General features: G+C 42.7%; 1 protein-coding gene across 3 annotated transcripts in view; it reads right to left on the reverse strand.

The window, feature by feature from the left end:
* The window catches only part of HSPE1 (heat shock protein family E (Hsp10) member 1), a 48393-nt gene that overhangs the window by 18674 nt on the left and 16700 nt on the right, over nucleotides 1-13019 (reverse strand). For 2 of the 3 annotated variants that reach the window (XM_002712370.5, XM_051849329.2), the window contains one exon: nucleotides 8951-9013. The exons of the other annotated variant lie outside the window; for it this stretch is intronic. In XM_002712370.5, the coding sequence (XP_002712416.1) occupies nucleotides 8951-9013 (63 nt within the window). The remainder of the gene's footprint in view (nucleotides 1-8950; nucleotides 9014-13019) is intronic. 3 annotated transcript variants of the gene reach the window in all.

The following is a 13019-nucleotide window of genomic DNA, read 5'->3' on the forward strand; positions in this document are numbered from 1 at the left end:
GTCACCCCTGCCAGGGTTTGCATTAGCAGGAGGCTGAAATCAGGGGCCAGAGCCAGGTATTAAAACCCAAGCAATCCCATACATGATTCAGGTGGCTTAACCGAAGTATAACCACTTGCCTAAATGCCCATCCTTAATCTGTGATTTTAATTTTCTGAAATTTGAAGAGGTTAGAGTTGATTAAAATGACTTCTTATAGAAACTTACTAACCACAGGCTTTCTTGAGCCAATCTTTTTGCCCATTCACACTAAACTTCTTGAATATTATCATTAGCTTACCCAAATACTTTAAATGACTTTCTAATTCTTATTTAACCCACTATCCCTGATTGGTTGACTCCACATTAATTGTCCAAAGTTTTGATTCTCTTTTTCTCTCCTCAAGGAGAAACAATTACCTTCTATACTTTCTCCACAAGTCACCTCAAATTCCACATCACAGTTCTTTGCAAATCCCTCTCCCTCAGCATATGCAGTGCTTCCCTGATTATTCTAGTCCACACAGAACTCCAACTGATTTCCTACCATATTTGGTATTTGCATAATCTAAATTAGCAATTTGCCTAGTCATCCTAATCTTTCTTGCATCCACTATACTTTAATAGCATTTATTTCACATTTAAAAGTGTTTATTGGGGCCAGCGCTATGGCATAGCAGGTAAAGCCTCCCGCAGTGCCAGCATCCCATATGGGTGCCAGTTCGAGTCCCAGCTGCTCCACTTCCGATCCAGCTCTCTGTTATGGCCTGGGAAAGCAGTAGAAGATGGACCAAGTCCTTAGGCCCCTGCATCCACATGAGAGACCCAGAAGAAAGAAGCTCCTGGCTCCTAGCTTCGGACCTTGCAGCTCCAGCCGTTGTGGCCAACTAGGGAGTGAACCAGCCTCTCCTTCTCTGTGTAATTCTTACTTTCAAATTAATAAATAAATCTTTAAATAACACAAAAGTTTATTTACATGTTTCCCTCAAATACTGAGTTACTCAATAAGGAGATTTAGCTTTGTTTTGAATTTTGGTGTTAGCCCCTAATACATAAGAGGTTTTCAATGAATGTTTACTTACTTCATTTGAGCCATATTACTTGAAGCCAAAAATAATGATATTCAATGATCTAAAATATCAAAGTCACAAAGGGTTGGGGTTGACAAAATTTACCAAAAATGGGGTATAGATACAGGTTCTTCTGTAATGTTTGATCATCCTAAAATCAGCTTGTTAGGCATACAAAAATACATTCTCTGCAAAATCACTTGCTCATAATCAATTTTAATCCTTTAAACACATATTTAGTAATTGAATTTACTTATAAATATTAAGTTTTGTTAGTATGTGGAGGTATTAATGATCAATCTTTTAAAAATCTATAATTCTTTATTAATGCCGATTTATATAAACAATAGAAATCATTAACTTAGAAATAAATTAAAAGTATTTTGTTTTCTAAATTGAATCATCTATATTTTCATACACAGAGGCAGTTATCAATCTTATAAAATGAGCTAAGATCAGTGGATAGGTGTTTGGTATAGCAGTTAAGATGCCAATATCCCAGGGCCAGCGCTGTGGCTCAGCAGGTTAAAACCCTGGCCTGAAGTGCCGGCATCCCATATGGGCGCCGGTTTGAGACCCGGCTGCTCCACTTCTGATCCAGCTCTCTGTTATGGCCTGGGAAAGCAGTAGAAGATAGCCCAACTCCTTGGGCTCCTGGCTCCTGGCTTCAGACTGGCGCAGCTCCAGCCTTTGCAGTCAATTGGGGAGTGAACCATAGGATGAAAGACCTCTCTCTGCCTCTCCTTTCTCTATGTAACTCTGACTTTCAAATAAAATAAATAAATCTAAAAAAAAAAAAAAAATGCCACTATCCCAATCTGAGTGCCTGACATCGAGTCCTGGTTCCACTCTCCATTCTAAATTCCACTCTGGGATAAAGTGGGTGATGAACGAAATGAATGGGTCCCTGTCATCCATGTGGAAGACCTGGATTGAGTTTCTGGCTCCTGGTTTCAGCCTAGCCCAGCCCTGGCTGTTGCAGGCATTTGAGAAATCAATCAGCGGACAGAAGGTCTCTCTCTATGTATGTCTGTCTGTCTCTGTCTCTCTCCATATATATATATATATATATATATATATATATATATATATATATAATGTATCTGACTTTCCAATAAATAAAATACAATTTTAAAATAAACACCTACTCCCTTAAGTACCTTTTCAACATTTTCTTTTATTTAAAAGATTTATTTATTTGTTTGAAAGGCAGTTAAGGAGACACACACATACACAAAGAGAGATCTTCTATCTGTTGTTTTATTCCCCAAATGGCCACAACAGCTTGGGCTGGGCCAGGCCAAAGCCAGGAGCCAGAAACTCCATCTGGGTTTCCCACATGGGTGGCAGAGCCCCAAGCACCTGGACCATCTTCTGCTGCTCTACTAGGCACATCAGCAGATGGCTGGATTGGAAGTGGAGCAGCTAAGACTTGAATCAGTGCTCATAAGGCATGTTGGCATTGCAGGCTATGGCTTAACCCACTGTGCCTCACTGCCAGCTCCAAGAATCTTTTCAACATTAATGCAAATGTTACTCATGCACTAATTAAGTTAAATAGAAAGTAGTGCCAATTATCGTTTAGATTATTTTTAGTGAATTTTAATGCTAAGAGTTACTGAAACTGAGTAAATTATACAACTATTATTTAAGAAACTGGCTTTAAAAATTTAGAGATTTTACAGAAAAACTGAGAAGACATCATAATAGTGTTCTTTATGCTTTCAAGTTCTTTGAAATCATAACTTATTACCATTTCTTGAAGAGAATCTTAACTCTGCCCGTCAAAAAAAAAAAAAAAAAGCAAGCATCCAAAAGTCAGTACCACCTGGCCGGCACCACAGCTCACTAGGCTAATCCTCAACCTACAGCACCAGCACCCCGGGGTTCTAGTCCCGGTTGGGGCGCCGGATTCTGTCCCGGTTGCTCCTCTTCCAGTCCAGCTCTCTGCTGTGGCCCGGGAAGGCAGTGGAGGATGGCCCAAGTGCTTGGGCCCTGCACCTGCATGGGAGACCAGGAGGAAGCACCTGGCTCCTGGTTTTGGATCAGCACAGTGTGCTGGCCACAGCACACCGGCCGTAGCGGTCATTTGGGGGGTGAACCAACGGAAAAGGAAGACCTTTCTCTCTCTTTCTCTAACTCTGCCTGTCAAAAAAAAAAAAAGTCAGTACCACTTATCTGATTATGCTCCACTAACATTTCAGAGTTGCTATCAGTTATCCATTTATATCTGAAGTCTCTCAAGCCTCCTTGGTACAAGAATATCATAACCAGATTTTATTTTACTTTTTATTAAAAGATATATTTACTTTATTTGAAAGGCACAGAGAGACAGAGAGAAAGCTCTTCCATCCACTGGTTCACCCCTTAAATAACCACACAGTCAGAGCTGGGCAGGGGCTGGCGCTGTGGCTTAGTGGGTAAAGCCACCTCCTGCAGTGCTGGCATCCCATATGGGCGCCAGTTCAAGTCCTAACTGCTCCACTTCCGATCCAGCTCTCTGCTATGGCCTGGGAAAGCAGCAGAAGATAGCCCAATGCCTTGGGCCCCTGCACTCACATGGGAGACCCAGAGGAGGCTCCTGGCTTTAGATCGGCGCAGCACCAGCCATTGCGGCCATCTAGGGAATGAACCAATGGATGGGAGACCTCTGTCTCTCTGTCTGTCTGTCTGTCTCTCTCTCTCTCTCTCTCTCTGCCTCTCCTTCTCTCCGTGTAACTCTGTAACTTTCAAATGAATGAATGAATGAGTGAATGAATGAAAGAGCTAGACAAAACCAAAGCCAGGAGCCAGGAGACTCCTCTGGGTCTCCCATGCGGGTGCAGGGGCCCAAGATTTTCCGCTGCTTTCCCAGGCGCACTAGCAAGGAGCTGGATAGGAAGTGGAGCAATGGGGAATTGAATTGGTACCTATACAGGATGCCAAATCACAGGTGGCAGCTCAACTTGCTATGCTACAGTGCTAGGCCTATAACCCAAATTTTGGCCTATAACCGAAAGATGGCATGAAATCTTTTTGCCTTCTACCATGAAATGACAGACATATTATCTTTCTAGTGATTTAATCCTGTGTGCTCTAATTTTACTGATCTAATACTGTGTCGATTTTAGGTAAGATTCTTCCTAAAGTAGTTTTGAAAAATTATTTGGATCAAATAAAGTACATAGCAATAAAACACCATACAAAGCATTTTATCGTTTCTAGTTTTGGGTAAGATGGAATAAAACTTATCAACTTTTCACTCCCACTGCAGGAAACTATAAAATGACAGGATGCATGTGTCAGCTATTAGAGGTCTCTGAGAAGTAAACAGCAAGAGGAGCAGGAAGCAGCACCAGAATTCAAAGTACCACAGACCCGTCAGCTAGTTTGCCATGTATCCCTTCCTATCTGTTATCCCTGGTCTGAACCCAGTGCAGGATGAAACTCAGAAATGAGCAGTATAGTGCAGATAGAGATCTAAAAAAAACTCTCATTTTGGCTCAAGGAGTGAAAAAAAGTACCCTTAAAGCTCAAAGAGAATAAAAAAAAAAAAAAAACAACTCTTTTTTTGCCCCTCCTTTCTCTTCATTCTTTCATATCTAGTTCAAGACAATTCCACAACGGCAGCAAAAGTGGCTGGCAAAAGAAAAATGCAGGCAAAAAAAAAAAAAAAAAAAAAAACTCTTGAGAAAGAAAAAGAAAGCCCATTCCTTCCATTTGGTGGTACTGTGGCCCCAATATGATGTAACTAAACCATTTCTTTATCTTTCTGTCTTTCCATACTGCAGCACAAATGTGGTTAAGTGGTTTCTGGCCACTAACCAGGACCAAAGCGGTATACCCCAGGAACCTAGAAAGTGTCAGAGATATAATGAAAAGAAAGGAACTTAAACGTATGATCCTATAAAGCTGTTTGTGAACTCTGGGCTCACTCCTAATAGTCCTAATTGGCATTTGATACACTTTGAGAATCAAGCTACTGGCCGGCACCCCAGCTCACTAGGCTAATCCTCCGCCTTGCGGCGCCGGCACACCAGGTTCTAGTCCCAGTCGGGGCGCCGGATTCTGTCCCAGTTGCCCCTCTTCCAGGCCAGCTCTCTGCTGTGGCCAGGGAAGGCAGTGGAGGATGGCCCAAGTGCTTGGGCCCTGCACCCCATGGGAGACCAGGATAAGTACCTGGCTCCTGTCATCGGATCAGCGCAGTGTGCCGGCCGCAGCACTCCGGCCGCGGTGGCCACTGGAGGGTGAACCAACGTCAAAGGAAGACCTCTCTCTCTGTCTCTCTCTCTCACTGTCCACTCTGCCTGTCAAAAAAAAAAAAAAAGAGAGAGAGAGAGAATCAAGCTACCTCCAGCTACCCTACTTCTGATCCAGCTTCCTGCTAATGTTACCCTAGGAAGCAGATGACGGTCCAAGCACTTGGCAGAACCAGATGGAGCTCTTCCATCCTGATCTTGCCCAACTCCAGCCCTGACTACTATGGGCATTTGGGGAGTGAACCAGCAGATGGAAGATCTCTGTCTCTGTCTCTCTGCCTTTCAAGTAAAATGAAAAGTAGTAATTTTTTATAATAAAAGAAAAAAAAGCTAAATAAACACCAAACAAGATAAACTCAAAGAACCCCACATTCAGACACATCATAATCAAATGGCTAAAAAGTAAAGAAGTCACAGGGGCATGTGTTAGCATAATGGTTAAGCAGCCACTTGGGACACCCGTATCCTTTACCGGAATTCCTGAGTTCAAGTGCCAGGTCTACTCTCCATCCCAGCTTCCTGCTAATGCACACCCTGGGAGACACCAGTGAGGGCTCAAGTACTTATGTCCCTGCCACCCACATATGAAATTCACATTGAGTTCCAGGCACCTGGTTTCCACCTGGCCCAGCCTTGGCTGTTGCCAGCATTTGCAGAGTAAATCAGAGGATAGAAGACCTCTATCTCTGGCCACCACTCCCTGCCTTCCTGTCTCTCTGCCTTTCAAGTAAATTAAATAAATACAGCTAGAACAGATATTTGGTCCAGCAGTTAAGGCAATCATGTCCCACACTAGATTGCCTACAATAAATTCCTGGCTCCAACTCCTCACTCCAGATTCCTGCTAACATCGGCTTTGGGAGGTAGAGGACAGGACTCAAGTAACTGAGTCCCTACCACCATTGTGGGAAACCTGGACTGAGTTACCAGCTCCTGGCCCATCATTGTGGGCATTTGGGGAGTGAACTAGTCATCTACCTATCAAATAAAATTTTTAAAAGGAAAGAGGGAAATTAAGCTAGTAGTTAAGATGTCAGTTAAGATGCCTGCATTCAGGCCTACGTTGTGGCACAGCAGCTTAAACCACTGCCTGTGACACCAACATCCCATATGAGTACCAGTTCAAGACCTGGCTGCACGACTTCTGATCCTGCTCCCTACTAAGATACCTGAGGAAAGCAGTGGAAGGTGACACAGATGTTTGGACCTCTACCACCCACATGGGAGACCCAAATGAAATTCCAGGCTCCTGACTTTATCCTGGACCAGCCCAAGCTATTGCAGGCATCTGGGGAGTGAATCAGTGGGTGGACAATATTTCTCTTTCTCTCTCTCTCTCTGTAACTCTGCATATTCAAATATATATATATTTATATTTAAATATATAATATATATATTTTAAAACACCTGTGTTCCAGGGCAGGGGTTTGGCAGAGTGGTTAATTAACCACTTGGGATGCCTGCATCCCATATCAGAGTGCCTATTTTGAGCCTGGCTCCTCCATTTCCAATCCCACTTCTTGATAATGCACACTCTAGGAGGCAGTAGGTGATAGCCCAAGTCCAGGCTGTTGGCTTCAACCTGGTCTAGCCCTAGCTGTTGCAGTGTGAGCATCTGGGGAGTAAATCAGCAGATGGATGATTTCTCTGTCTCTCTGCCTTTCAAATAAAAGAAGAAGAAAGATGTCCATGTCCCACCACTGGAGTACCTGGGTTGATACCTCACTCTCATTCCTTATTCCAGCTGCTGCCTGCTAATGCAGATCCCGGGAAGCAGCAGTAACGGCTCAAGTAATTGGATTCCTGCTGCCCACATGGGAAACCTGGATTGAGTTCCCGGATTCCAGTTTTGGCTGGCCTGACCCAGGCCATTGCAGGCATTTGGGGAGTAAACCAGCCCATGGGAGTGCTGTCTCCTCCTCTCTCTATCTCCATCTTCTGTCTTTCAAATAAAATAAAATTTTCAAAAATTTGTGAAAGTGCTGAAACAAAGAATAATCCAGAATTCAGTAGCCCACAGAAATACTCTTCAGGAATAAATATAAGCTAGACATTTTAGATATTTTCAAATGAAAAGAAGACTAAAATAAATTAACTAAATATAATTCCTAGCCACCAGACTGCTCTAAAAAACTGTCAAAGGAAGTTCTTCAGACAAGAGAAAAAAATACTCAACGGAAACTTGCAGCATTAGCAGCAATAGAAATTAAAGACATCTGTATGCAAATATAATGCAGGATTCTCCTCCTAAGTTCTTTAAAATACGGTGAATTGAAAACAAAAAGATATAACATTACCTGATGAGGTTTTTAACGTATGTAGAGGTAATAAAACAATCATAGTTTAAAGGAAGAGGGAAAGAGTTCAAATGATGGTAAAGTTTCTACATTTCAATTAGTTGTAAAATACTGACTCTAAGTAAACGGTAAAATATGTATTTAGTGGTGATTAACTCATTCTCTGGACAACTCTCATGTACACTTAAATATATTTGTAACAAAATTCTTCTTTGTTGGGGCTGGTGCTGTGGCACAGTGGGTTAACGTCCTGGCCTGAAGCACCGGCATCCCATATGGACGCCGGTTGGAGACTCAGCTGCTCCACTTCCAATCCATCTCTCTGCTATGGCCTGGGAAAGCAGTGGAAGATAGCCCAAGTCCTTGGGCTCCTGCACCCACGTGGGAGACCTAGAAGAAGCTCCTAGCTCCTGGCTTCAGATCAGCACAGCTCCAGCCATTGCAGCCATCTGGGAATGAATCAGTAGATAGAAGACCTCTCTCTCCCTCTGCCTCTACCTCTACCTCTCTGTAACTGCCTTTCAAATAAATAAATAAATAAATCTTTCAAAAAAATGCCATCTTACAACAAAATGAGAATTGATTAAAGTTTGAAATGGATATTCCATTAATTCAGTGGAATCTAGTTTGTACTAAAAGATATAGGAATACTTAACTATACCAAAGACGTAAACTATTTAGGTTATTAGAGCTATAAAAGAGCCGGCACAGTGGCTCAATAGGCTAATCCTCCACCTGTGGCGCCGGCACACCGGGTTCCAGTCCCAGTTGGGGCACCAGATTCTGTCCCGGTTGTCCTTCTTCCAGGCCAGCTCTCTGCTATGGCCCGGGAGTGCAGTGGAGGATGGCCCAAGTCCTTGGGTCCTGCACCCGCAAGGGAGACCAGGAGAAGCACCTGGCTCCTGGCTTCAGATCAGTGCGATGCGGCAGCCGCAGCAGCCATTGGAGGGTAAACCAACGGCAAAAAGGAAGATCTGTCTCTCTCTCTCTCATTGTCCACTCTGCCTGTCACAAACAAACAAACAAACAAACAAACTGTTTTGGGGCCAGTACTGTGGCATAGAAAGTTAAGCTCAGCTCAGCACTGGCATCCCCTATGGGCACCGGTTTGAGTCCTGGCTTCCAGTCCCTGCTAATGTGCCTGGGAAAGCAGTGGAAGTTGGGCTAAGTACTTGGGACCCTGCACTCAGATAGGAGACCTGGAAGAAGCTCCTGGCTCCTAGGTTCAGCCTGGCCCAGCCCTGGCCGTTGCAACCATTTGGGGAGTGAATCAGTGGATGTAAGATCTTTCTCTCTCTCTCCCCTCTCTGTATTTCTGTATTTTAAATACATAAATAAAACTGGGGAAAAAAAAAAAAACTATTACCTGCTGAACAGCAAGTGTACTGTCCATTTCATCAAAGGATTCATCAGGCCAATTATAGAAATCCTATAAAAATAAATTACGGTTAAAGCACATAGAGAATTACAAAGAGGATACAATATTACTATTATATTCAATTCTTAACAAAGAGTCAAAATTCACATCAGAGAAGAAGAAAAGCCTTTTAAAAATGTGAATATCAGGGAAATAAAGGAATTTTATTTAGTATTTCAAAAGGAACACCAAGGGACAGTGTTAAGCTGCTACCAGAGTTTCAACTGCTCCACTTCCAACCCAGCTTCCTGCTAATGTGCCTGGGATGGCAGTGGATAATGGCTAAAGTACTTGGGCCCCTGCCACCAATGTAGAACACCTGGAGGGAGTTCCTGGCTCCTGGCTTTAGCCTAACCCAGCCATGGTTATTGAGGGCATTAGGGAAGTAAATTGGCAGATGGGAGATCTCTCTCTCTCTCCTTCTCTCTCTTTAGTTGCTTTGCATTTCAAATAAACAAATCTTTAAAAAAAATTAAAAATAAGACAAACACTATACCAGAAAAGTTTTTTATCTAAAGAGAGCAGCTGGCAAAAAAAAAAAAAAGAGAGAGAGAGAGAGAGAGAATAGCTTGCTAGTGTTCATAGTTATTTAACTGTCCTGTATTATTTTAGACAGACAATATAAATTATTATTCCAATTCAAAATAGAGTTTTAAATTTCTAAATAGTTTTATGAGCTCCATCAAAAAGCAGTGAACCAGGGTCAGGCATCTGGCCTGGTGATTAACAGCCCATTTAAGACACATAGGTCTGGGCTGGTGCTGTGGCACAGTGGGTTAAAGCCCCAGCGTGTGGTGCTGACATCCCATATGGGTGCCGGTTCAAGCTCCAGCTGCTCCTCTTCCAATCCAGCTCCCTGCTAATGTGTCTGGGAAAGCTGTAGAAGATGGCAAGTCCTTGGGCCGCTGCATCCACGTGGGAAACCCGGAAGAAGCTCCTGGCTCCTGGCTTTGGATCAGCTCAGCTCGGCCACTGTGGCCATTGGGGAGTGAACCAGGGGATAGAAAACTTCTATCACTCTTTCAAATAAATAAAATAAACCTTAAACACACACACACACACTCACACACACAGTCCCATATCAGAGTGCATGAGTTTGATACCTGTCTCTGGCTCCCAACTTTATGACAATGCAAAACCTGCAGGCAGCAGGTGATGGCTCAAAATATTTGGGTCCCTACAATCCAAGTGGGACACTTGGACTAAGCTTCTAGGTCCTGGCTTAAGTGAACAAGCCGATGGAAGACCTCTCTCAGTCTCTCCCTCTCTCTCTGACTTTCAAATAAATAAGTCTTTAAAAATAAATTTTACAAAGGGAAATTATTATTCTTATATAATTTATACCGAAAACACTTTACTACTTCTTTCCTTTAACACATTAAGAAAGCCCATAGAATTCTTTGTTTTAAAAATACTAAAAACCGGGGCTGGAGTTGTGGCATAGCAGGTAAAGCCGCCACCTGAAGTTCCTGCTTCCCATATGTGCGCCAGTTCAAGTCCCAGCTGCTCCACTTCCGATCCAACTCTCTGCTATGGCCTGGGAAAACAGCAAAAAATGGCTCAAGTGCCTGGGCCCCTGCACCATCATGGGAGACCTGGAAGAAGCTTCTGGCTCCTGGTTTTGGATCAGCCCAGCTCTGGCTGTTGCGGCCATTTGGGTAGTAAACCAGCAGATGGAAGACTTTCTCTCTCTCTCTCTCTCTATCTCTCTCTCTCTCTCTCTGCCTCTCTGTAACTCTGCCTTCCAAATAAATAAATAAATCTTTTTTAAAAAAAAATTCAACAGCAGGGAGCCGGTGATGTGGCATAGCAGGTTAAGTCACTGCCTGTGACTCTGGCATTCCATATGAGCACCAGTTTGAGTCCCGGCTGCTCCACTTCTAATCCAGCTCCCAGATAATGCACCTGGAAATCCAGCAGAGGACAGCCCAACTGCTTGGACCCCTGTATCCAGATGGCAGACCTGGATGGAGTTCCAGGCACCTGGCTTTGGCCATGTGGGGAGTGAACCAGAGGATGGAAGAGTTCTAGCTCTGCCTTACAAATAAATAAAGTTTTTTTTTTTTTTAAATATATTAAAAACCTGGTCTGGCACTGTGGTGTAGAAGGTTAAGCTTTCACCTGCAGTGTAGGCATCCCATATGGGTGCCGGTTTGAGTCCCAGCTGCTCCACTTTTGACCCAGCTCCCTACTAATATGCCTGGGAAAGCAGTGAAAGATGGCTCAAGTACTTGGGCCTCTGCACCCATGTGGGAGACCCAGACAAAGTTCCTGGCTCCTGCTTTGGCCTGGCCCAGCTCCAGCCATTGTGGCTATCTGGGAAGACAATCAATCAATCAATCAATCAATCTCTCTCTCTCCTTCTCCCTATCTCTACCTTTCAAATAAATACATAAATCTTCAATATATATATATATATATATATATTAAAATCAATATAGTAATACACGGAGAATATGTAAGGAAGTTAATTGGGGATGAAATATTTCCATAGTAACTGTGGTGTATTTTAGACACCAATGAGAGGCAACAAAAAATTTAGCTTAATGAACGTTTTCATCTAATTCAGCTAACATTTACTGAAAACCAATTATGTGCCTATATTCTAGTCTACCCAAATTTTTAAAAAAAATAGGAAGATAGTCCACCTACAGTGTCATACCTCTAACTATATGATTTTAAGAGACCTATTCGCTGAAGGAAATTTATGTAATAAACAAGAGATAGGATAGTCTGCTGCTTAAGTAGTCTTTTTTTTTTTTTAATGTCCTAACCGCTTCTGTTACATTTTACTTAACAAGTTTAATCTATGACAATGTGGAAAAAACCAAAGGAGTTCTCTCACCTGTAAGTTACTCATAACAACACTGAAAACAGAAATATAACAATATTGGTTTAAAATATATTATTTTCTAGTTTTTCAAAATGAAAAACTTAGTAAACAAAATGATTCTGAGAATGAACTTAAAAACCGTATTTTTAATATAACAGTATAAAAGTTGATCATTTAAGAAAAGAGAAACAATGTCTCTATAGAATAAGAACTAAAAGTATGTAGAAAAGAGCAAAACGTTCAGGAAAAGTAAGAAAACATGCCTAATATACAAATTCCCACAATGTGAATACAGGATTGCCTGAAGGAACTGACAGCATAATATGATTCTATAATCAGACTTGCAACATGAATTCTCTGGAATTCAGTAGTAGCAAGTTGTTGAAAAGGAAAGGTCACCAGTGAACCAAGAATCAGGAGACAATGTAACCTTGAGCAAATCTCTGGGCTTTGACTTCCTTATTTGTAACACCGATCTGGAAAGATGTCGACACCTATAAACTCTTTGAATGGTCTCCTTTCCATAATTCTGTACACGAAATTAAATCTATTCTCAGCTCTAAGGGTGCTTTCCTCACTTAACATCATTTTTCTTTAAAACTACATATTAAACACATCCTTCTGATTTTAGGGCATCAACTACATGGCAAACCATTTCAGCTGGCAGATTAATCAGGTCAAATCTGGATGCCAATTTTATTTTTTAATGTGAAAGCATCTTTCGCAATTCCTAAGAATCAATACCTAATTCTAAAACAACTTACACCAAATACAGCCTAAGAGTCATTAAAATTACAATCAGCTCATTCCCTGACTATGCTTCATACATATTAACAAGGAAATCCGCAAGGAATGCCATCCAACAAGTCACAACCTGGTGAGGAAAACTCGCTGGACCAGCGAGCAGCTGCAGGGAAGCAGCAGGAAGAGGTGGTCAAAGGCAAACAAGAGGAGGCGGTTAAATTATCGCCACTCGGATCTGGCTGGACAGGCTGGATGGCAGGAGCCGCGCAGGGCCGTCTCAGGCCAGGTGGGACGTGACGCCCAGACAAGGTCGGCAGTGTTCACACTCCCTCCCACGCCCGAGGCCGGGATCCTCAGGGAACCCCCCAGGTCTCCACCTGGCTGGCCGCGCCCCTCCGGCGCCAGTCAGCTGGCACTCGGGGGCTAGTCGACAAAAGGCAG

This window comes from Oryctolagus cuniculus, chromosome 3, assembly GCF_964237555.1.
Source record: "Oryctolagus cuniculus chromosome 3, mOryCun1.1, whole genome shotgun sequence".
NCBI lineage: Eukaryota > Metazoa > Chordata > Mammalia > Lagomorpha > Leporidae > Oryctolagus > Oryctolagus cuniculus.